Source organism: Oncorhynchus nerka, linkage group LG13 (genome assembly GCF_034236695.1).
Source record: "Oncorhynchus nerka isolate Pitt River linkage group LG13, Oner_Uvic_2.0, whole genome shotgun sequence".
Taxonomy (NCBI): Eukaryota; Metazoa; Chordata; class Actinopteri; order Salmoniformes; family Salmonidae; genus Oncorhynchus; species Oncorhynchus nerka.
Window position 1 is genome coordinate 77,139,957 of NC_088408.1, and position 24,115 is coordinate 77,164,071.

The 24,115-nt window shown below is 44.7% G+C and overlaps 1 protein-coding gene across 1 annotated transcript; it reads left to right on the top strand.

Moving 5' to 3' along the window:
- Nucleotides 1-11,825: 11,825 nt before the first annotated feature.
- On the top strand, nt 11,826-23,697 carry septin5a (septin 5a). Its single transcript, XM_029678384.2, has 11 exons — nt 11,826-12,254; nt 13,364-13,454; nt 15,078-15,164; nt 15,281-15,404; nt 17,485-17,619; nt 17,884-18,001; nt 18,158-18,259; nt 18,405-18,501; nt 18,804-18,939; nt 19,244-19,346; nt 21,830-23,697. Exons 1-11 carry the CDS (start codon nt 12,180-12,182, stop codon nt 21,893-21,895), a joined length of 1,134 nt encoding a protein of 377 aa, XP_029534244.1. The 5' UTR covers nt 11,826-12,179; the 3' UTR covers nt 21,896-23,697.
- The last annotated feature ends 418 nt before the right edge of the window (nt 23,698-24,115 follow it).

Below are 24,115 nucleotides of genomic sequence, written 5' to 3' on the forward strand. Positions count from 1 at the left end.
TCTACAGTTGCACCATCGAGAGCATCCTGACCGGTTGTATCACCGCCTGGTATGGCAACTGCTCGGCATTTGACTGTAAGGCGCTACAGAGGGTAGTGCGAACGGCCCAATACATCACTGGGGCCAAGCTTTCTGCCATCCAGGCCCTATATAATAGGCGGTGTCAGAGGAAAGCCCATAAAATTGTCAGAGACTCCAGTCACCCAAGTTATAGACTGTTTTCTCTGCTCCCGCACGGAAAGCGGTACCGGAGCGCCAAGTCTAGGACCAAAAGGCTCCTCAACAGCTTCTCCCCCCAAGCTATAAGACTGCTGAACAATTCATAAAATCGCCACCGGACAATTTACAATGACCCGCCCCCTTTTGTACACCTTTTGTACACTGTTTGTGTGCCCCTGTATATAGCCTCGTTATTGTTATTCTTATTGTGTTACTTTTATTATTACTTTTTATTTGAGTCTACTTGGTAAATATGTTCTTCTTCTTGAACTGCACTGTTGGTTAAGGGCTTGTTGTATTCAGCAAATAAAATGCACGTGTAAAGTTGCATGTGACAAATAAAATTAGATTTGATTAGATTTATGAGGTTGGGAGATTGGGAACCTATCTGGGCCAGCTAAAGCCAACTTCCTAAAATTGCTAAGGGGCGAGTAGTATTGTTTTTAACAAAAAAAGTATACAGTGCCTTCGGAAATTATTCAGACCCCTTGACTTTTTCCACATTTTGTTACATTACTGCCTCATTTTGAAATTGATTAAAAGTTTTTTTCCCTCAAATCTACACACAATACCCAAATGACAAAGCAAAAACAGGCTTTTTCAAAAAACTATACCAAATAAAAAAACTGAAATATAACATTTACATAAGTATTCAGACCCTTTACTTACTACTTTGTTGAAGAACCTTTGGCAGCGATTACAGCCTCGAGGCTTCTTGGGTATGACGCTACAAGCTTGGCACACTTGTATTTGGGAAGTTTCTCCGATTCTCCTCTGCAGATTCTGTCAGGTCTGACTGGGCCACTCAAGGACATTCAGAGACTTGTCTCGAAGCCACTCCTGTGCTGTCTTGGCTGTGTACTTAGGGTTGTTGTCCTGTTGGAAGGTGAACCTTCGCCCCAGTCTGAGGTCCTGACCGCTCTGGAGCAAGTTTTCATCACAGATCTCTCTGTTCTTTGCTCCGTTCATCTTCCCTCGATCCTGACTAGTCTCCCAGTCCCTGCCACTGAAAAACATCCCCACAGCATGATGCTGCCACCACCATGCTTCACCGTAGTGATGGTACCAGATTTACTCCAGATCTGACACTTGGCATTCAGGCCAAAGAGTTCAATCTTGGTTTCATCAGACCAGAGAATCTTGTTTCTCATAGTATGTGTCCTTCAGGTGCCTTTTGGCAAACTCCAGGCATTCTGTCTTGTGCCTTTTACTGAGTAGTGGCTTCTGTCTGGCCACTCTACCATAAAGGCCTTATTGGTGGAGTGCTGCAGAGATGGTTGTTCTTCTGGAAGGTTCTCCCATCTCCACAGAGGAACTCTAAGCAAGAGTGACCATCGGGTTCTTGGTCACCTCCCTGACCAAGCCCCCCCCCCCCGCTCAGTTTTGCCGGGCGGCAAGCTCTAAATTGAAGAAGTTTGGTGGTTCCAAACCTCTTCAATTTAGGAATGATGGAGGCCACTGTGTTCTTGGGGACCTTCAATGCTGCAGAAATATGTTGGTATCCTTCCCCAGATCTGTGCCTCGACACAATCCTGTCTCGGCGCTCTATGGATGATTCCTTCGACCTCATAGCTTGGTTTTTGCTCTGACATGCACTGTCAACTGTGGGACCTTATATAGACAGGTGTGTGCCTTTTTTAAAAAACATGTCCAATCAATTGAATTTACCACAGGTGGACTCCAATCAAGTTGCATAAACATCTCAAGGATGATCAATGGATACAGGATGCACCTGAGTCTCATAGCAAAGGGTCTGAATACTTATGTAAATAAGGTATTTCTGTTTATTATTTTTAATACAATTGCAAAAATTTCTAAAAACTGTTTTCGCTTTGTCATTGTGTAGATTGATAGGGGGAAAAATAAATGTAATCCAGTTTAGAATAAGGCTGTAAGATAACAAAATGGAAAAGTCAAGGGATCTGACTACTTTCCGAATGCACTGTATACTGTATATATGCAATACCGTTCAAAAGTTTGGGGTCAATTAGAAATGTCCTTATTTTTTAAAGAATATCAATTCAACAGTGAAGAGGCGACTCTGGGATGCTGGCCTTCCTCTGTCCAGTGTCTGTGTTCTTTTGCCTATCTTAAATCTTTTATTTTTCTTGGCCAGTCTGAGATATGGCTTTTTCTTTGTACCTCTGCCTAGAAGGCTAGCATCCCAGAGTCGCCTCTTCCCTGTTGACGTTGGTGTTTTGCGGGTACTATTTAATGAAGTTGCCAGTTGAGGACTTGTGAGGTGTCTGTTTCTCAAACTAGACACTAATGTACTTGTCCTCTTGCTCAGTTGTGCACCGGGGCCCCCCTCTCCTCTTTCTATTCTGGTTAGAGCCAGTTTGCACTGCTCTATGAAGGGAGTAGTACAGAGCGTTGTACGAGATCTTCAGTTTCTTGGCAATTTCTCGCATGGAATAGCCTCCATTTCTCAGAACAAGAATAGACTGACGAGTTTCAGAAGAAAGGTCTTTGTTTCTGGCCATTTTCAGCCTGTAATCGAACCCACAAATGCTGATGCTCCAGATACCCAACTTCTTTACTAAAGAAGGCCAGTTTTATTGCTTCTTTAATCAGAACAGCAGTTTTCAGCTGTGCTAACATAATTGCATAAGGGTTTTCTAATGATCAATTAGCCTTTTAAAATGCTAAACTTTGATTAGCTAACACAACGTGCCATTGGAACACAGGAGTGATGGTTGCTGATAATGGGCATCTGTACGCCTATGTAGATATTCCATTAAAAAATCAGCCGTTTCCAGCTACAATAGTCAGTTGCAACATTAACAATGTCTACACTGTATTTCTGATCAACTTGATGTTATTTTAATGGACAAGAAATTTGATTTTCTTAAAAAAATAAGGATATTTCTAAGTGACTCCAAACTTTTGAACCGTACAGTCGTAGCCAAACGTTTTGAGAATGACACAAATATTAATTTCCACAAAGTTTGCTGCTTCAGTGTCTTTAGATATTTTTGTCAGATGTTACTATGGAATACTGAAGCATAATTACAAGCATTTCATAAGTGTCAAAAAGCTTTTATTGACAATTACATGAAGTTGATGCAAAGAGTCAATATTTGCAGTGTTGACCCTTCTTTTTCAAGACCTCTGCAATCCGCCCTGGCATGCTGTCAATTAACTTCTGGGCCACATCCTGACTGATGGCATCCCATTCTTGCATAATCAATGATTGGAGTTTGTCAGAATTTGTGAGTTTTTGTTTGTCCACCCGCCTCTTGAGGGTTGACCACAAGTTTTCAATGGAATCCAGGTCTAGGGAGTTTCCTGGCCATGGACCCAAAATATCGATGTTTTGTTCCCGAGCCACTTAGTTATCACTTTTGCCTTATTTCAAGGTGCTCCATCATGCTGGAAAAGGCATTGTTCGTCACCAAACTGTTCCTGGATGGTTGGGAGAAGTTGCTCTCGGAGGATGTGTTGGTACCATTCTTTATTAATGGCTGTGTTCTTAGGCAAAATTGTGAGTGAGCCCACTCCCTTGGCTGAGAAGCTACCCCACACATTAATTGTCTCAGGATGCTTTACTGTTGGCATGACACAGGACTGATGGTAGCGCTTATCTTGTCTTCTCCGGACAAGCTTTTTTTCCGGATGCCCCAAACAATCGGAAAGGGGATTCATCAGAGAAAATGACTTTACCCCAGTCCTCAGCAGTCCAATCCCTGTACCTTTAGGAGAATACCTTTATGTTTTTCCTGGAGAGAAGTGGCTTCTTTGCTGCCCTTCTTGACACCAGGCCATCCTCCAAAAGTCTTCACCTCACTGTGCGTGCAGATGCACTCACACCTGCCAGCTGCCATTCCTGAGCAAGCTCTGTACTGGTGGTGCTCCGATACCGCAGCTGAATCAACTTTAGAAGACGGTCCTGGCGCTTGCTGGACTTTCTTGGGCGCCCTGAAGCCTTCTTCACAACAATTGAACCGCTCTCCTTGAAGTTCTTGATGATCCGATAAATGGTTGATTTAGGTGCAATCTTACTGGCAGCAATATACTTGCCTGTGATGCCCATTTTGTGCAAAGCAATGATGGCGGCACGTGTTTCCTTGCAGGTAACCATGGTTGACAGAGGAAGAACAATGATTCCAAGCACCACCCTACTTTTGAAGCTTCCAGTCTGTTATTTGAACTCAATCAGCATGACATAGTGATCTCCAGCCTTGTTCTCGTCAACACTCACACCTGTATTAACGAGAGAATCACTGACATGATGTCAGCTGGTCCTTTTGTGGCAGGGCTGAAATGCAGTGGAAATGTTTTTGGGGGGATTCAGTTCATTTGCATGGCAAAGAGGGACTTTGCAATTAATTGCCAATTAATTATTTAACTAGGCAAGTCAGATAAGAACAAATTCTTATTTACAATGACGGCCTACACTGGCCAAACCCGGACAACACTGGGCCAATTGTACCCCGCCGTATGGGACTCCCAATCACGGCCGGTTGTGATACAAGCTGGAATTGAGCCAGGGTGTCTGTAGTGACGCCTCTAGCACTGAGATGCAGTGCCTTAGACCGCTTCGCCACTCGGGAGCCCGAATGTACATGATTATCTCTGCCTGACTGTGTCCCTGATAAGTGGCTTTCACAGTGGCCTCCTAAACACTGTTCACAAGATGTACTTTTTCACTTTATCCAGCTGATGATGTCGGCTGTATCCATGTGTGTATGTTTACATGTGTATGCACGTGCATCAGGCCGTGCGTGTGTGTGAAGGTGAGAGAGAACTCCCTGTGCTGTGTCCTACCAGAGGCCAGTGGGACAGCTGGCCAGTGAGAGAGAGGGAGGGGCCTGAAGAGGGCTATTGTGATGTCACTCTAGGACATCTGTTCTATTCAGAGGACACCAACCCCATCTCCCCCACAGACACACACAAAACTCTCTCTCGCCCTGCCCCTGCTATCTGGATCCTCAGTCCCTAACACCAGAGTTTCCCAAACTCTGTCCTGCCCCCCCGCAGTTGTCTTGTGTCAGTTTACTGAGAGGTAAACACATAAGGAACATGAGTACAGACTCACACAAGGGCAATATTAATAAACACAACTTAAGATAAAAAATAGCTGAACAGTGGACCCCATCACATCCCTACCCTCTGCCTTTGACCCCCTGCGCTCCTACTTCATCTTCTCACTCACCCCCCAACACACACACCAGAGCAGCAGTAGCTTCCGTTCAGTCACACACCCTGACAAATCTGCTGCTCATGTTGTCTCTTTTTTTCTTTCACTCCTGAGAGCCAGTCAAGTTCTTTCAAATGCTGGTATCTGATGTGTGTTCTTATATCTTATATCTTCCTTTAAATGGTATACATAGCACAATACATTTCTGTTGACAACTGCCTTCATCATGTTACTTGTTCTGTTTTGATCTGTCTCCCTCGTGTGATGTAGATTGGTATTACAGCTTCGGAGCAATCCCATGAAGAGAGGTCCTAGGGAGCCACAGCTTTTCAGGCTTTTGTTCCAACCCAGCACTAATACATCTGATACAGCTATCACTACTTGATTAGTAGTTAAAATAACATACCATAGATCAGTGGTCACCTTTTCTGAGTCAAGATCACTTTCTGAGTCAAAATGCAAGCTGAGATCTACCGCTCAGATTTTTTTAAACATGCAACATTAACCAATTAAAAACAGTTCTGTAGCAATGAGATTTGTGTAGGCTATAGGCCCAATACATTATCACTGCATATTGGCTGTGCTTGAATTTCCCTGTCAATGTTGTTCATTTCAGACCATTTTGAAATGATATTTAAAAAATGTAGGTATATGATCATGCTGGTAATACATCATGTATTATATTACTTGAGGCACAGCGGAGTGAGCATAATAATTATCTTATTTTTTTACTGGACTGATGGCCTTCATCTGATGGTCAGTCTGAGGGGAGGGAGCAGTGGTGAGGCTATCACCCAACTCACCGTCCCTCCAGTCCCCCCGCTGAGAAAAGGGGACAGTCTTCCATCTGATGGTCAGTCTGAGGGGAGGGAGCAGTGGTGAGGCTGTCTATCACCCAACTCACCGTCCCTCCAGTCCCCCGCTGAGAAAAGGGGACAGTCTTCCATCTGATGGTCAGTCTGAGGGGAGGGAGCAGTGGTGAGGCTGTCTATCACCCAACTCACCGTCCCTCCAGTCCCCCCGCTGAGAAAAGGGCACAGTCTTCCATCTGATGGTCAGTCTGAGGGGAGGGAGCAGTGGTGAGGCTGTCTATCACCCAACTCACCGTCCCTCCAGTCCCCCCGCTGAGAAAAGGGGACAGTCTTCCATCTGATGGTCAGTCTGAGGGGAGGGAGCAGTGGTGAGGCTGTCTATCACCCAACTCACCATCCCTCCAGTCCCCCCACTGAGAAAAGGGGACAGTCTTCCATCTGATGGTCAGTCTGAGGGGAGGGAGCAGTGGTGAGGCTGTCTATCACCCAACTCACCATCCCTCCAGTCCCCTCCGCTGAGAAAAGGGGACAGTCTTCCAGCTGACGGCAAAACTCAAGTTACAATGCATTATTTCTGCCTGTTACTCCTATGACCAGAAAAAATGAAATATTCTTTGATATTAAAAAAGACACAAGCTTCTAATACCGTGCATTTGGAAACTATTCAGGCCCCTTGACTTTTTCCACATTTTGTTACGTTACAGCCTTATTCTAAAATGGATTAAATAGTTTTTTTCCCCTCATCAATCTATACACAATACCCCATAATGACAAACCCCAGTCTGAGGTCCGAAGCGCTCTCGAGCAGGTTTTCATCAAGGATCTTCTCTGTACTTTGCTCCGTTCATCTTTGCCTCGATCCTGACTAGTCTCCCAGTCCCTGCAGCTGAAAAATGTCCCGAAAGCATGATGTTTCCACCACCATGCTTCACCGTAGGGATGGTGCCAGGTTTTCTCCAGACATGACCCTTAGCATTCAGGCTAAAGAGTACAATCTTGATTTCATCAGACCAGAGAATCTTGTTTCTCATGGTCTGAGTCTTTAGATGCCTTTTGGCAGACTCCAAGTGGGCTGTCATGTGCCTTTTACTGAGGACTGGCTTCCGTCTGGCCACTCTGCCATAAAGGCCTGATTGGTGGACTGCTGCAGAGATGGTTGTCCTTCTGGAAGTTTCTCCCATCTCCACATAGGAACTCTAGGGCTCTGTCACAGTGACCATCGGGTTCTTGGTCACCATCCTGACCAAGGCCCTTCTCCCCCGATTGCTCAGCTTGGCCGGGCAGCCAGCTCTAGGAAGAGCCATAGTGGTTCCAAACTTCTTCCATTTAAAAATGATGGAGGCCACTGTGTTCTTGGGGACCTTCAATCCTGTAGAAATGTTTTGGTACCCTTCCCCAGATCTGTGCCTCGACACAATCCTGTCTGTGAGCTCTACGGACAATTCCTTCGACCTCATGGCTTGTTTTTACCTTATATAGACAGGTGTGAGCCTTTCCAAATCATGTCCAATCAATTGAATTTACCACAGGTGGACTCCAATCAAGTTGTAGAATCATCTCAACAATTATTTATGGAAACAGGATGCACCTGAGTCTCATAGCAAAGGGTCTGAATACTTATGTAAATAAGGTATTTCTGTTTATTATTTTTAATACATTTGCAAAATAAACAAAAAACAGTGACTGTTTTCGCTTTATCATTATGGGCAATTGTGTGTAGATAGCTGAGGATTTAAACATTATTTTTTTAGAATAAGGTTGTAACAAAATGTGGAAAAAATCAAGGGGTCTGAATACTTTCCGGAGGCACAGTAACAACGCAAGCTTATCGGAACACTTTGCTATACTCATTCATTGCAGCTGCAGTGTTGGTTGTAGCGTGAATGGAAGTAGGAAGAATGTGCATTTTATGGCTTATAAAAGTGTTGACTGCTGAATACCAACTTAAACATGAACTTACTCTTAAAAACAGGAGCTCTTTGCTGTTTTCGTTGAGTCTCTCTCTAGTCATGGTTTTAAACATGTTGAAATCTCACAGTATCAACTTTGCTATGTGTTCAAGGCTTCTTTTTACAGTCTATGGCTCGAGGAAACTGCAGACATGGTGATCTGAGCTATCTGATTGGCCAACGGAAGGCCTATATGTACACTTGCTTTGCTCTCTGGGCCTGCCGGGTAGGCAGGGTTTTACCTTCAGACACATGGAATGGTTCAAAATGGGAACACTTTGCCTTCCCAGCGCTAGGACTGCTGAGTCAAGTGCACCTACCACATACAGCATGAAACAAATCAAAAAGAGGAATGCAAGGCTGTATCGTTGTTTTTTTATAAAGAAATGTTTGGTAATCGATTAGGAATGCCTTGGAGATTGATGTTGCCCACTCTGTCTGGGGTACCATAGCTTTCTTAGCTCCATTTGTCTTGAACCCCATGTCTGTCCTCCAGTGGTAGCTTAGCTGAGATATCACCACTGAACCCAGACACACACACACACACTCACACTCCATGGGCCCACATCTGGCAACAATTGTCCACCACGCCCTGTCCTGTTTCACAGTGTGTGGAGTGCATGTTGGTCTCACGGCTGTCTACATCCCCCAACAAGTCAACACCGCAAGGAATTACACAGGACTTTTAACAAATTGGAAACAACATATCCCGAGGCCTCATTTCTTGTAGCCAGGAAACTTCTCCCGAATTTCGAACATCTTTTGCCTCACTCACAGGAAAAATACATTGGATCCTTGTTATTCTCCATTCTGAGATGGATACAAACCCCTCCTTTGACAAATCAGACCACATCTCCATTCTGATCCTCCCCGCCTATAGGCAGAAGTTAAAACAGGAAGCACCTGTGTTAAGGTCTGTACAACGCTGGTCTGACCAATCGGAATCCATGCTGCAGGACTGTCTTGATCACGTGGACTGGGATATGTTCCGGGCCACCTCTGGGAATAAATTAGACAAATTGAATTACTTTCTATCTGGGTTCATCAGGAAGTGGATAGAGGATGTTGTTCCTACAGTGATGATTAAAACATACCCAAACCAAAAATGCAAATAACGTTTAGCTATTAGCGCAAACCACCGCATTTAATCACGGTAGAGTGTCTGGAAATATGAGCAGACCACCTATGACCACCGCAAGAAAATCAAAGAGGCAAAAAGACAGTACAGGTACAGAGTCGCAATTCAACGCCTCAGACACGAGACGCATGTGGCAGGGACTTAAGACAATATGGATTATAAAAGTAAAACTAGCCACGTCACGGTCACTGATGCCTCACTCCCAGACATGCTAAACACAGAGACGACGACGTGTGCCCCCGCTGCTCACGAGGACTGCCAATCTGTGTAGCTGAAGTGAGTAGGACCTTCAAGCGTGTAAACCGTCGTAAGGCTGCTGGCCCGGATGGCATTCCAAGCTGCGTCCCCAAAGCATCCGCAGACTAGCCGGCTGGAGTGTTTACAGACATTTTCAACCTCTCACTATCCCAGACTGTAGTCCTCACTTGCTTAAAGATGGCCACCATTCTTCCTGTACCCAAGCAAGCCAAGTTAACCGAATAAATTACTATTGCCTCGTAGCACTCACTTCTGTCATCATGAAGTGCTTTGAAAGGATAGTCGGGGATTGTATTACCTCCACCATACCCGACACCCGTAACCATTACAATTTGCATACTGCGCCAACAGATCTATGAACAACACAATCGCCATTGCACTACACACCACCCTATCCCACTTGGACAAGTGGAACACCTATGTCAGAATGCTGTTCATAGACTACAACTCAGCTTTTAACACCATACTGCCCTTCAAGCTCGTCATTAAGCTCAGGGCCTTCTGTCTGAACTCCTCTCTATGCAAGTGGATCCTAGATTTCCTGAGGGTCGGCAACAACACCTCTGCCATGCTGATACTCAACACGGGGGCTCCCCAGGGGTGTGTGCTCAGCCCCCTTCTGTACTCCCTGTTCACCCATGACTGCGTGGCCACGCACGACTCCAACTCAATCATCAAGCTTACTGATGACACAACAGTGGTAGGCCTGATTAACAACAATGGTGAGACAGCCTACAGAGTGGAGGTTAGAGCCCTGGTGGAGTGGTGCCAGGAAAATAACCTCCCCCTCAACGTCAACCAAACAAAGGGGCAGATCGTGAACTCCAGGAGACAGAAGAGGGAGCACGCCCCCATCCTCATCGACGGGCCGCAGTGGATAAGGTCAAAATCTTCAAGTTCCTCAACGTGCACATCACTGAGGACTTGAAATGGTCTCGCCACACCGACATTGTGGTGAAGGCGCAACAGCGCCTCTACAACCTCAGGTGGCAGAAGAAATTCGGCATAGCCCCTAAGACCCTCACAAACTTCTACAGATGCACCATTGACAGCATTCTGTCGGGCTGCATTCAGCACCCGGGTGAATACTGTATCCCCGACATAGTTTATTAAAATATTTCTACTAATGTACATTGTATTTTAGTTATACTGTTTATACAAACTGCATATGTCACGCCCTGACCTTAGAGCCTTTTTATGTCTCTATTTTGGTTTGGTCAGGGTGTGATTTGGATGGGCATTCTATGTTCTTTATTTCTTTGTTTCTGGCCGCGTGTGGTTCCCAATCAGAGGCAGCTGTCTATCGTTGTCTCTGATTGGGGATCATACTTAGGCAGCCCTTTCCCTCCTCCTGTGTGGGATCTTGTTCTTTGTTTGGGTGCAGGTAGTTTGCACAACGAAGCTGTTCAGTCGTTGTATTCTTTATTGTTTTGTCTTTTCTAAAGTTTCACTTCGTTAATAAATTATGTGAAACTCAAAGAACGCTGCGCCTTGGTCTCATCCTTCCGACGACACTCGTTACAGCATATTTATTTATATACTGGATTCACGACACACTGTAGCTCACACTTTATTGAATCTACATGAGCTTATCTTGTGTAAATTCCCCCGGTGTACATATGTCTAGATTGCATTTTGATACAGCTACAGTGCTATTTGGGTTGAACATCCAGGATTCGTCCCTCCGTTCTTTTAATTGACATTTGACTGCATTCTTAGGAGCAAGCAACATAAGCATTTTGTTGCACCACTATAACACCTGCTAAACTGTTTATGTGACCAATAAACTTTGATTGAACTTAATGAGAGAATGTGTCCTTTGATACTTTTAGTGTAATTTTCACAGCAGGGGCCTTTTGTTGTATGGCTGATGTCCAGTCTAGACGTCGGCTCGTCTCTTCATATAGCCATTGAGTCACACATCTCTCGCTATCGTCATCCCAGGGCTGGGTTAAGAGGTCCTTTAAGCTTCACTCAGATCTGTGTGACAGGTTACTGTCTTTTACAAGTCCACACTTGAACCACACAAAGAGTTTGTGTCTCTGCTATAGGACACTGTGTTGTTCTTTGACAATTTATCACTATTAGGGTCAGATATGGGCTAGATTATTTAGCCCTCTCTTGTCTGTCTGTTTCTCTCTTTTGTGCTCTTTCTGCTCTGGTCTGCTATACTGTAGGTCATTACTGTAGCAGTGAATGCTTTATTTTTCTAATGGTGGAAAAGGGGGAGGGACTATGTGGTGAATGAATGAGTGTATTTTATTCCTTCAGTTTCCCCCTCCGTCCCTCTTTTCCTCCACTAAATTGCTACCTCTTACTACCTCTCTCACTCTGTCCTACCATTTTATTTCCTCCTGTCTACCCCCCTAGCTCTCGCTCTCTCCCTTTCTCCCTCTCAGAATTCCCCCCTACCTGTCTGAACAGGGAGCAGTAGAGCGCTGTGGGACAGAGGAGAGAAAGAGGAGAAAGAAAGAGAGAGGAGGAGAGTAGGAGGAACAAAGACATAGTGAGGGAGGACAGGAAAGTGGTGTGTGTATTGAGAAGAGAGTGGACTGACGGAGAGGTAGAGAGTAGAGGGGTGTATAAGAGAAGCGTTGTGAGGAGGTTGCTCTGTTTTTGTCCTTTGGAAAACCTTTTCCCTGTTGGTGTCGTGCTGGCTTGTTATGGATGCTATCATGCTGCAGGAGAAACTAGTGGAACGCTTGCTGTGCCCTCGAGTCAGAACCGCGAGGCGGAAGGTAAAGAACTGGAACGTGACAGGCGAGAGAGGATAGGGAATGAGAGGAGAGAGAAAGTAAAGGAGAGGAAAGAGAAGGGAGAGGGGGTCAATGTCAAAGAGAAATTGACATTTAACACACACACACACAGATCAGTAAACTCTCATAGAGAGAGAAAGATGGTGTTTCTAACATGTCATATTAGTATGGAATATAGAACATACTGTTTTCTTAAGTTATGTCTTGATGCGTTCATGACAGATTTATGGGTAGTTTGTTTGTTCTGACTGTGGCATATTTGTTCCCACACACACCCTAGAAGTAAGTCAGATGTTTGTATGATTACTCATTGATATAGATTTCCCAATTCTCTGTGTGTGTGACTTCAGCACGAGCTCTCTTCCATGTCTATGTATGCTGTGACTGTGTGTATGCGTCTTTGTGTATGTAAGCCTTGCCCCAGGAGCTGTCGAGAATGCACATGACAAATTATGACAACTTGTTATGAGTATTTCTTTGGCATGTTTGTGTTTGTTTGGGCTTTTAAATAGGTCATTTATGTCTGGTCAATACAGCCTTTGTCACCCTCCGTTGGCTGCCAGACTCTGGCCTTGGTAGACTGGTAAGGCTGTTAGTGTGTGTGTGTGTATGGGGTCTTCAGTACTGTAGATTCTGAGTAAGGAGAAGCTTTGGATGATGTGTGAATGGTGTCAGAAGGGGATGAGGAGAGCTGCAAGATAGACAGCCATTGTGTGGTGGAAATGTTATAGATCAGTCATACTTTTCTCTCGCTTTCTCTCACTGTGTCTGTGTGTTTTTTATGTGTGTGTGTGTTTGTGTGTCTGTTGGTGTGTGTGGAAAAAGCGCAGCGCCCAGTCTTAGAGACTTTCTCCCCTGCTATTGTCAAGGGATTTGTGGGTTGACTGTGAGTTGAGTTTGAATTTGAGCTGTATTCGAATTTAAATGGCAATTTTTCTCTAATTTATTTAGGTCTTAGGAATGTTGCTTTGAATAGATATCCGACTGAGGATATTGTATGTTCATTTACCTATTGTGCGTGTGTGACTGAGTCTCTCTCTCTCACCTCCTCTCTCTCTCTGTCCCGCTCGCTGTCTCTCTCTCTCTCTCAGGAGAAGCAGTATGTGGGCTTTGCCACCCTCCCTAACCAGGTGCACAGGAAGTCAGTGAAAAAGGGTTTTGACTTCACTCTCATGGTCGCCGGTCAGTGAAAGTATTGTTTGTAGCATTTACTGTAGTAAAAGTAAAACAACCCAGTGATATTAAGTACTTACTGTGTTTTCATGAATGTTGACTCAGTGTTAGTGTTGATGGCCGTGTGTGTCTGTGTGTGTCTGTGTGTGTCTGTGTGTGTTGGTGGTTGTTTAGAAACATGTTGTGTTTATATTTTTGTTCAGTATAACATCTAAAGTGTTGGTCCCATGTTTCATGAGCTGAAATAAAAGATCCCAGAAATGTTTTCATGTGCACAAAGAGCCTATTTCTCTCACATTTTGTGCACAAATTTGTTTTCTTACATCACTGTTAGTAAGCATTTCTCCTTTGCCAAGATAATCCATCCACCTGACACGTTTGGCATATCAAGAAGCTGATTAAACAACATGACCATTAAACAGGTGCACCTTGTGCTGGGGTCATTAAAAGGCCACTCTAAAATGTGCAGTTTTGTCAAACAACACAATTCCCAAGATGTCTCAAGTTTTGTGGAGGCGTTCAATTGGCATGCTGACTGCAGGAATGTCCACAAGAGCTGTTGCCAGATAATGAAATGCTCATTTCTTTACCATAAGCCGCCTCCAAAGTCATCTTAGAGAATTTGTCAGTACGTCCAACCGGGCTCACAACCGAAGACCACGTAACAACCTCCACATCCGTTGTCTTCACCTGTGGGATCGTCTGAGACCAGCCACTTGGACAGCTGATGAAACTGTGGGTTTGCACAACAATTTCTGCACAAACTGTCAGAAAATGTCTCAGGGAAGCTCATCTGCCTGCTAGTTGTCCTCACCAGGGGCTTGACCTGACTGCAGTTTGGCGTCGTAACCGACTTCAGTGGGCAAATGCTCACCTTCGATGGCCACTGGCATGCTGGAGGAGTGTGCTCTTCACAAATTCATTCAGATTTCAACTGTGCAGCCGGGCAGATGGCAGATGTTGTAAACAGAGTGCCCCATGGAGGCAGCAGGGTTATGGTATGGGCAGCATAAGCTACGGACAATAAACACAATTGCATTTTATTGATGGCAATTTGAATGCAGAGATACAGTGAAGAGATTCTGAGGCCTATTGTTGTACCATTCATCCACCTCCATCACCTCATGTTTCAGCATGATAATGCACAGCTCCATGTCGAAAGGATCTGTACACAATTCCTGAAAGCGTAAAATGTCCCAGTTCTTCCATGGCCTACATACTCACCAGACATGTCACCCATTGAGCCTGTTCGGGATGCTCTGGATGTACGACAGCGTGTTCCATTTCCTGACAATATCCAGCAACTTTGCACATTAAAGAGGAGTGGGACAACATTTCACAGGCCACAATCAACTCTATGTGAAGGAGATTTGTCACGTTGCAAGAGGCAAAAGGTGGTTACACCAGATACTGACTGATTTTCTGATCCACGCCCCTACCTTTTTCTTTAAGGTATCTGTGACCAACAGATGCATATCTGTATTCCCAGTCGTGTAAAATCCATAGATTAGGGCCTAATGAATTTATTTCAATTGATTTATTTCCTTATATGAACTGTAACACAGTAAAATCTTTGAAATTGTTGCTCTTGTATTTTTGTTCAGTGTATGTAATATGTATATCATGTTACAGGGGAGTCTGGTCTGGGTAAATCTACTCTTGTCAACAGCCTGTTCCTCACAGACCTGTACAAGGACAGGAAACTACTCAACGCTGAGGGTGAGTAACACACACACACACACACACACACATTAAAATGTAAACTAGAGCAATTTTAAAATGCCATCTCATTAGAGGTTCTCTTCCCTTTCTCTATCCATCCCTCCCTCTCTCAGAGCGTATCAACCAGACAGTGGAAATCATTAAGCATACAGTGGACATTGAGGAGAAAGGAGTGAAACTCAAGTTGACCATTGTAGACACGCCAGGGTTTGGAGACGCTGTCAACAACAATGAATGGTGAGCTAAATCTCTTTGAGGCTTCTTTACAGGTGAGAACAGTGTTTCCCGACTCCAGTCTTGAGTTCCCCAAACAGAACACATTTTAATTGTAGTTCCAGACAAACTCACCTGATTCAACTCAATAAGGGCTTGATGATTAGTTGACAAGTTGAATCAGGTGTGCTTGTCTGGGACTACAACAAAAATGTGTGCTGTTGGGGAACTCTAGGACTGGAGTTGGGAAACACTGGGTTAGAAGATTGACCTAAAATAGGAATGATAGTGGAAATTAATATTGTACAGTGGGGCAAAAAAGTATTTAGTCAGCCACCAATTGTGCAAGTTCTGCCACTTAAAAAGATGACAGAGGCCTGTAATTTTCATCATAGGTACACTTCAACTATGACAGACAAAATTAGAAAAAAGATCCAGAAAATCACATTGTAGGATTTTCTATGAATTTATTTGCAAATTATGGTGGAAAATAAGTATTTGGTCACCTACAAATAAGCAATACCTGTAACTTCTTCTTTAAGAGGCTCCTCTGTCCTCCACTCGTTACCTGTATTAATGGCACCTGTTTGAACTTGTTATCAGTATAAAAGACACCTGTCCACAACCTCAAACAGTCACACTCCAAACTCCACTATGGCCAAGACCAAAGAGCTGTCAAAGGACACCAGAAACAAAATTGTAGACCTGCACCAGGCTGGGAAGACTGAATCTGCAATAGGTAAGCAGCTTGGTTTGAAGAAATCAACTGTGGGAGCAATTATTAGGAAATGGAAGACATACAAGACCACTGATAATCTCCCTCGATCTGGGGCTCCACGCAAGATCTCACCCCGTGGGGTCAAAATGATCACAAGAACCGGTGAGCAAAAATCCCAGAACCACACGGGGGGACCTAGTGAATGCAGAGAGCTGGGACCAAAGTAACAAAGTCTACTATCAGTAACACACTACGCCGCCAGGGACTAAAATCCTGCAGTGCCAGACGTGTCCCCCTGCTTAAGTCAGTACATGTCCAGGCCCGTCTGAAGTTTGCTAGAGAGCATTTAAATGATCCAGAAGAAGATTGGGAGAAACACTCGTCGTGTTTGGAGGACAAAGAATGCTGAGTTGCATCCAAAGAACACCATACCTACTGTGAAGCATGGGGGTGGAAACATCATGCTTTGGGGATGTTTTTCTGCAAAGGGACCAGGACGACTGATCCGTGTAAAGGAAAGAATGAATGGGGTCATGTATCGTGAGATTTTGAGTGAAAACCTCATTCCATCAGCAAGGGCATTGAAGATAAAACGTGGCTGGGTCTTTCAGCATGACAATGATCCCAAACACACCGCCCGGGCAACAAAGGAGTGGCTTCGCAAGAAGCATTTCAAGGTCCTGGAGTGGCCTAGCCAGTCTCCAGATCTCAACCCCATAGAAAATCTTTGGAGGGAGTTGAAAGTCTGTTGCCCAGCAACAGCCCCAAAATCATCACTGCTCCAGAGAAGATCTACATGGAGGAATGGGCCAAAATACCAGCAACAGTGTGTGAAAACCTTGTGAAGACTAACAGAAAACATTTGACCTCTGTCATTGCCAACAAAGGGTATATAACAAAGTATTGAGATACACTTTTGTTATTGACCAAATAATTATTTTCCACCATAATTTGCAAATAAATTCATTAAAAATCCTACAATGTGATTTTCTGGATTTTTTTTCTCATTTTGTCTGTCATAGTTGAAGTGTACCTATGATGAAAATTACAGGCCTCTCTCATCTTTTTAAGTGGGAGAACTTGCACAATTGGTGGCTGACTAAATACTTTTTTGCCCCACTGTATGTCGCTCCTGTAAACATGAGCTGGCGCACACCCAAAAATGTTAGTAGAGATGCTGACTAATCGAAAATAAACTGTAGGCTATGAAAAATAAATAAAGAGAGTCACAATATAAAAACCACCAACGTTTCAGCATCACATTGCCTACTTCAGGGTTATGAATTACTGGGAACTTGTATATAGTGTGCAACTCTATTTTGATATTCCTGTAAGCCTTGACTGATTGTGGCGTGTGTGTGTGTGTGTGTGTGTGTGTATATATAGCTGGAAGCCGATCACAGACTACATCGACCAGCAGTTTGAGCAGTACTTCAGAGATGAGAGTGGACTGAACAGGAAGAATATACAGGACAACAGAGTCCACTGCTGCCTCTACTTTATTCCTCCGTTCGGACACGGGTAACACAAACACACACACGCACACACACACATACATACACAGGAATGTGATAGTGTAATGACAGGTATAGATAGTAATAACACATCCTGAGTGTGATGACAGGAGGATACTATGTAAACAGCACCAATACAACTCAACCAGCAAACACTGTTATTACTGTCCACCTCAGTCAGAATGCACTTAGTCTCCATGAAAACTCACACGTGCATGCAGGTACACACGCACATACTCTGACCAGGCGGGGTATCTCCTCTCCCTTGCAGACTGCGTCCAGTAGATGTTGAGTTTATGAAGGCTCTCCATGAGAAGGTGAACGTGGTTCCTCTCATTGCCAAGGCTGACTGTCTCACTCCCAATGAGATCAAGAAACTCAAAGACAGGGTGAGTTCAACACAGCAGACAGACTAAAACTGCTGAAGCAGGTGTCACATTATGATTGGAAGATTGGATGCACGAACCTTAGGAAGTTGCTCACCCAGCACAATGTGTGGTGCCACGTGTTTGCGTGTGTGTGTGTTCGTGTGTGTGTGAATGTAGGTCCGTGAGGAAATTGAGAGGTTTGGCATTAAGGTGTACCAGTTCCCAGAGTGTGACTCTGATGAGGACGAGGAGTTCAAACAACTGGACAAAGAACTGAAGGTGAGACACACAACTGGAGACCGAACATTAAGAATAGAGTTCTGAGCTGAACAAGAACTCTAAACTCAACCATACCTTCTAACATGTCAATCTATCATGCCAAATCCTAACCTGTGTGTGTGTGCGCGCACGTGTGTGTGTGTAGGAGTGCTGTCCGTTAGCAGTGATTGGCAGTAACACAGTGGTTGAGGCCAGGGGCCAGAGAGTGAGAGGGAGACTCTATCCATGGGGTATTGTGGAAGGTGGGTGACAACAATGGCTCTTTGACTCTTTAAGTTGCATGGTGAACATTCCTCACATATTATTAACATTTTTGAAAGAAAAATGACAAACTCAAACTATGAAAAACAACCTCTATCTACCTGTATGTCTCAACCAATGCATTATGATTAGGCTCAGTTTTCTTGCTCAGAAAACGCCCTGTTCCTAATAGGATACAGTGCATCACTGCTGGAGGGTACAACAGAGAGGAATTTTTTATCTAAGCAAATCATGTCAGTGTAAAATGACCCAGTCTTTCTGTCTGTTTGTGTTTGTGTTTCAGTGGAGAACCAGTCTCACTGTGACTTTGTGAAGCTGAGGAACATGTTGATTCGCTCTCACATGCATGACCTCAAAGATGTGACATGTGATGTGCACTATGAGAACTACAGAGCCCAGTGTATACAGGACATGACCAGGTATGTGCGTCTGTGTGTATACTGTAGAGCAGGGTTTCCCAAACTCAGCCCCCCCCCCCCCCCGGGTGCACATTTTGTTTTTTGCCCTAGCATTACACAGTAGCTTTAAATAATCAAAGCTAGGGCAAAGCCAGAATGTGCACCCAGAGGGGGCCTCAGGAAGGAGTTTGGGAAACCCTGTTGTAGAGGTCAGACAGAGTGCCGAAAGTATGAGGTGCTTGGTTTATAGTTTATATCTGAAGTGTTTATTAATATTGCCCTTGTGTGAGTCTGTATTTATGTTCCTTATGGTTTTTCCCCTCAGTAAACTGACGCAGGACAACCGCATGGAAAGCCCGATCCCCATCCTGCCCCTATCCACCCCAGATGTGGAGACAGACAGACTCATCAAGATGAAAGATGAAGAGGTAAACTGCTATGTCATCATGGGTAACATCACCTATACAGGATAGTCTCCCGTTTATAGAGAGATCCTAGAAAGGACAAAAATGGCATTACCACTCGTACTCTCTCTCTACCTCCTCTCTAACTTCTCTCTTTCTCTGTCTCTCTGTGTCTTTCTCGCACACTTTCTCTCTACCCCACCCCCCTTCTTTCTCTCTCTCTGTGTGTCTTTCTCTCTACCCCACCCCCTTCTTTCTCTCTCTCTCTCTCTGTGTCTTTCTCTCTACCCCACCCCCTTCCTTCTCTCTCTCTCTCTCTCTCTCTCTCTCTCTCTCTGTGTCTTTCTCTCTACCCCACCCCTTCTTTTCTCTCTCTCTCTCTCTGTGTCTTTCTCTCTACCCCACCCCCTTCTTTCTCTCTCTCTCTCTCTCTCTGTGTCTTTCTCTCTACCCCACGCCCCTTCTTTCTCTCTCTCTCTCTGTCTTTCTCTCTACCCCACCCCCTTCTCTCTCTCTCTCTCTCTCTCTGTCTTTCTCTCTACCCCACCCCTCTTCTTTCTCTCTCTCTCTGTGTCTTTCTCTCTACCCCACCCCCTTCTTTCTCTCTCTCTCTGTGTCTTTCTCTCTACCCCACCCCCTTCTTTCTCTCTCTCTCTATGTCTTTCTCTCTACCCCACCCCCTTCTTTCTCTCTCTCTCTCTGTCTTTCTCTCTACCTCACCCCCTTCCTTCTCTCTCTCTCTCTCTCTCTGTCTTTCTCTCTACCTCACCCCCTTCCTCTCTCTCTCTCTCTCTCTCTCTGTGTCTTTCTCTCTACCCCACCCCCTTCCTTCTCTCTCTCTCTCTCTGTGTCTTTCTCTCTACCCCACCCCCTTCTTTCTCTCTCTCTCTCTGTCTTTCTCTCTACCCCACCCCCTTCCTTCTCTCTCTCTCTCTCTCTGTGTCTTTCTCTCTACCCCACCCCCTTCCTTCTCTCTCTCTCTCTCTCTGTGTCTTTCTCTCTACCCCACCCCCTTCTTTTCTCTCTCTCTCTGTGTCTTTCTCTCTACCCCACCCCTTCTTTCTCTCTCTCTCTCTCTCTCTCTCTCTCTGTGTCTTTCTCTCTACCCCACGCCCCTTCTTTCTCTCTCTCTCTCTGTCTTTCTCTCTACCCCACCCCCTTCTCTCTCTCTCTCTCTCTCTGTCTTTCTCTCTACCCCACCCCTCTTCTTTCTCTCTCTCTCTGTGTCTTTCTCTCTACCCCACCCCCCTTCTTTCTCTCTCTCTCTCTGTGTCTTTCTCTCTACCCCACCCCCTTCTTTCTCTCTCTCTCTATGTCTTTCTCTCTACCCCACCCCCTTCTTTCTCTCTCTCTCTCTCTCTCTCTCTGTGTCTTTCTCTCTACCCCACCCCCCTTCCTTCTCTCTCTCTCTCTGTGTCTTTCTCTCTACCCCACCCCCTTCCTTCTCTCTCTCTCTCTCTCTGTGTCTTTCTCTCTACCCCACCCCCTTCTTTCTCTCTCTCTCTCTGTCTTTCTCTCTACCCCACCCCCTTCTCTCTCTCTCTCTCTCTCTCTGTGTCTTTCTCTCTACCCCACCCCCTTTTCTCTCTCTCTCTCTCTGTGTCTTTCTCTCTACCCCACCCCCTTCTTTCTTTCTCTCTCTCTCTGTGTCTTTCTCTCTACCCCACCCCCTTCTTTCTTTCTCTCTCTCTCTCTCTGTCTTTCTCTCTACCCCACCCCTTCCTTCTCTCTCTCTCTCTGTGTCTTTATCTCTACCCCACCCCCTTCTTTCTTTCTCTCTCTCTCTGTGTCTTTCTCTCTACCCCACCCCCTTCTTTCTTTCTCTCTCTCTCTGTCTTTCTCTCTACCCCACCCCTTCTTTCTCTCTCTCTCTCTCTCTCTCTCTCTGTGTCTTTCTCTCTACCCCACCCCTTCCTTCTCTCTCTCTCTCTGTGTCTTTCTCTCTACCCCACCCCCTTCTCTCTCTCTCTCTCTGTCTTTCTCTCTACCCCACCCCCCCTTCTTTCTCTCTCTCTCTCTCTCTCTCTGTGTCTTTCTCTCTACCCCACCCCCTTCCTCTCTCTCTCTCTCTCTCTGTATCTTTCTCTCTACCCCACCCCCTTCTTTCTTTCTCTCTCTCTCTCTGTGTCTTTCTCTCTACCCCCCCCCTTCTTTCTTTCTCTCTCTCTCTCTGTCTTTCTCTCTACCCCACCCCCTTCTTTCTCTCTCTCTCTCTCTGTGTCTTTCTCTCTACCCCACCCCCTTCTTTCTTTCTCTCTCTCTCTCTGTCTTTCTCTCTACCCCACCCCCTTCCTTCTCTCTCTCTCTCTGTGTCTTTCTCTCTACCCCACCCCCTTCTTTCTTTCTCTCTCTCTCTGTGTCTTTCTCTCTACCCCACCCCCTTCTTTCTTTTCTCTCTCTCTCTCTGTCTTTCTCTCTACCCCACCCCCTTCTTTCTCTCTCTTTCTCTCTCTCTCTCTGTGTCTTTCTCTCTACCCCACCCCCCTTCTTTCTCTCTCTCTCTGCAGTTGGCAAGGATGCAAGAGATGCTAAATAAGATGCAGCAGCAGATCCATGATGGGAAGGACCAGTGAGCTACAGCCCCATCTGTTGGCAACTGAACTACAACCACAACTTCAGACATGTTACTTACATACCAACTATAATGTAATCAGGGGTGAAAGTATATTTAATGAGGACCTCCTATGAGTGCACGTGCACGCCATTTTGTTATGGGCCTAATAATATAATTAGTTATAGAATCCCTATTAATTTAATAGGATCTCTGTGACCTAATAGTAAAGATTACTGTTAACTTTAAAATGTATTGGCCTACCTATTAATGTATCATAAACACAACCAGTCATAATGATTTCATCTGATTGTCAAACAATTACTCCAAAAGGCTACTATAGGCTTCCCGCGCACATTATTCCACTCTAAAATAATTCCCGCATCCGTGCACTGTGCACCTGCCATTTGATAAATGCTAAGAGACATCAGTTGCAAAACACCAAAACGTTTAGTGAATGACATTCTGTGATGGTCATTCACTAGGCCTACAAAAGTCTTGTAACCTGAATTGATGCGTCCTCTGCAGTCCACGCCCGTCTCGGCCACTTATCTCTGCCTTGGCAAAATGTATGTGTTATTGTCGAACCACGCTGCATTTTCGAGCGTAACCCAATCGTTTTTGTCTGTTCGCTCATTCTTCATGCGGTAATGATGAGTAATAGTATATAAGCCTACAGTTGGAATCACTATGTTTTAATTATTGTGACAGGCTCATGCTTTACCGGTACAGTGTACCCCCACTGTACTCCGTACAGGACCTGCTTACTTTCACCCCTGGATATAATCAGCACTGTGTTGGGGGAAAACAGTAGCTGCATGTTCATTGGTCATTTGTTTTTTGGTGCTTGCATATTTGGTCTGTCCTGCAACGAGAAATGTGGTGTTTTTACTGTATCTTGTGTCCATTTGAACCCCATTTAATATTATTGACGGTCCTAGTAACATGTGACATAACATAAACATGTCATATAAATGACCTGTTAAATGTATCCAATTTATAAATATGGTGAATACTTTTGGGATATTCTGTCAGGTGATGAAGACGCATTACAAAATGTTTTGTAAAACAGCGATATTACTGATGTTAAAGTTTGAATCCTTGTTGATGTTGAACGCGTGTGTGTGTGTGTGTGTGTGTGTGTGTGTGTGTGTTTCCATATGTATCACCCTCTATTACGAGAACCTTGTTCTGCTTTGAAACTGTGAGAATCCGCTTCCCCTTTCTCAGTGGCATTTCTTGTATGTTCTAGCTACAGACTAATGAACAATAGGCTACCTAAGAATCTGAACATAAATGTAACGTATTAACTTTTTACTGCTGGTCTCTACTTCGACTTGTTGAGAAGTTGAGAAGACCTTTCTCATGTTTTGGTGCTTGTGAATTAGATTGAAAATGTCTCTAGCGCCAGTTGCTTACCTTACAGTGAATTGAGCCCCTCTGACATACAGTACATAGCAAATGAAAGGGTAGGGACAGAACAGTAAGGGGTGCATGTGCAAGCATGCCGAAGTTACTCAAATCTGCTTACAGCTGGATTTCCACTCTCTCATATGATGCAATGTGTTTGTTCTGAAATGCATTATGACCTATGCCACAGTACCACTATGGGATGGTAAAAAGAGGCCAAATTTTAAGAGGAGCTACTGTATATGCTTGCGTGTGTGTGTGTGTGTGTGTGTGTGTGTGTGTGTGTGAAGTTTATGCTGCCCTCTGGCTGTGTCATACAGGATGGTGATTGTGGCTTTTTATAGTGCTAGCGCTCAGAGGACGTGGTGGAACTACTGACCAGGTTATGAGGACGAATAAACAGTCTTGATTTCATATCAGTGATTCTTCATTATGTCTTCATCTGAAAAAAATTATATAAATACACTATTGTTTCTAGTACGATCTTACTGACACTAATATCTCTACAAGGAAGGTCTTGACTGGTTCTCAAATGACGCCCTATCCCTCATAATATATTGCGTTACTTTTGACCAGAGCCTTAGGGCAGTAAGGACACTAAATAGGGAATAGTTTACCATTTGAGACACAGCTCCTGAGACATCCTGTAGGCCCCATGCAGGCAGGCCTATGTGGGGGAAGTCGGGCTACTGTAGCTGAATAAAGTGCTGAGTCACAACGTATCTCCTTGGACCTCACTTCCCCTCTGGCCCACAGTCAGATCCATCACTAACCCAACTGACTGTTTGGAGCTGAATGATGAGGGCTTTGCTGCAGCTATAGTATAGTTACT

Coding starts and splice junctions, on each gene's coding strand:
- septin5a (XM_029678384.2), top strand. CDS start 12,180: ATGGATGCTATCATGCTGCAGGAGAAACTAGTGGAACGCTTGCTGTGC. Junction 13,455..15,077: donor CTTCACTCTCATGGTCGCCG/GTCAGTGAAAGT, acceptor ATCATGTTACAG/GGGAGTCTGGTCTGGGTAAA. Junction 17,620..17,883: donor ATTCCTCCGTTCGGACACGG/GTAACACAAACA, acceptor TCTCCCTTGCAG/ACTGCGTCCAGTAGATGTTG.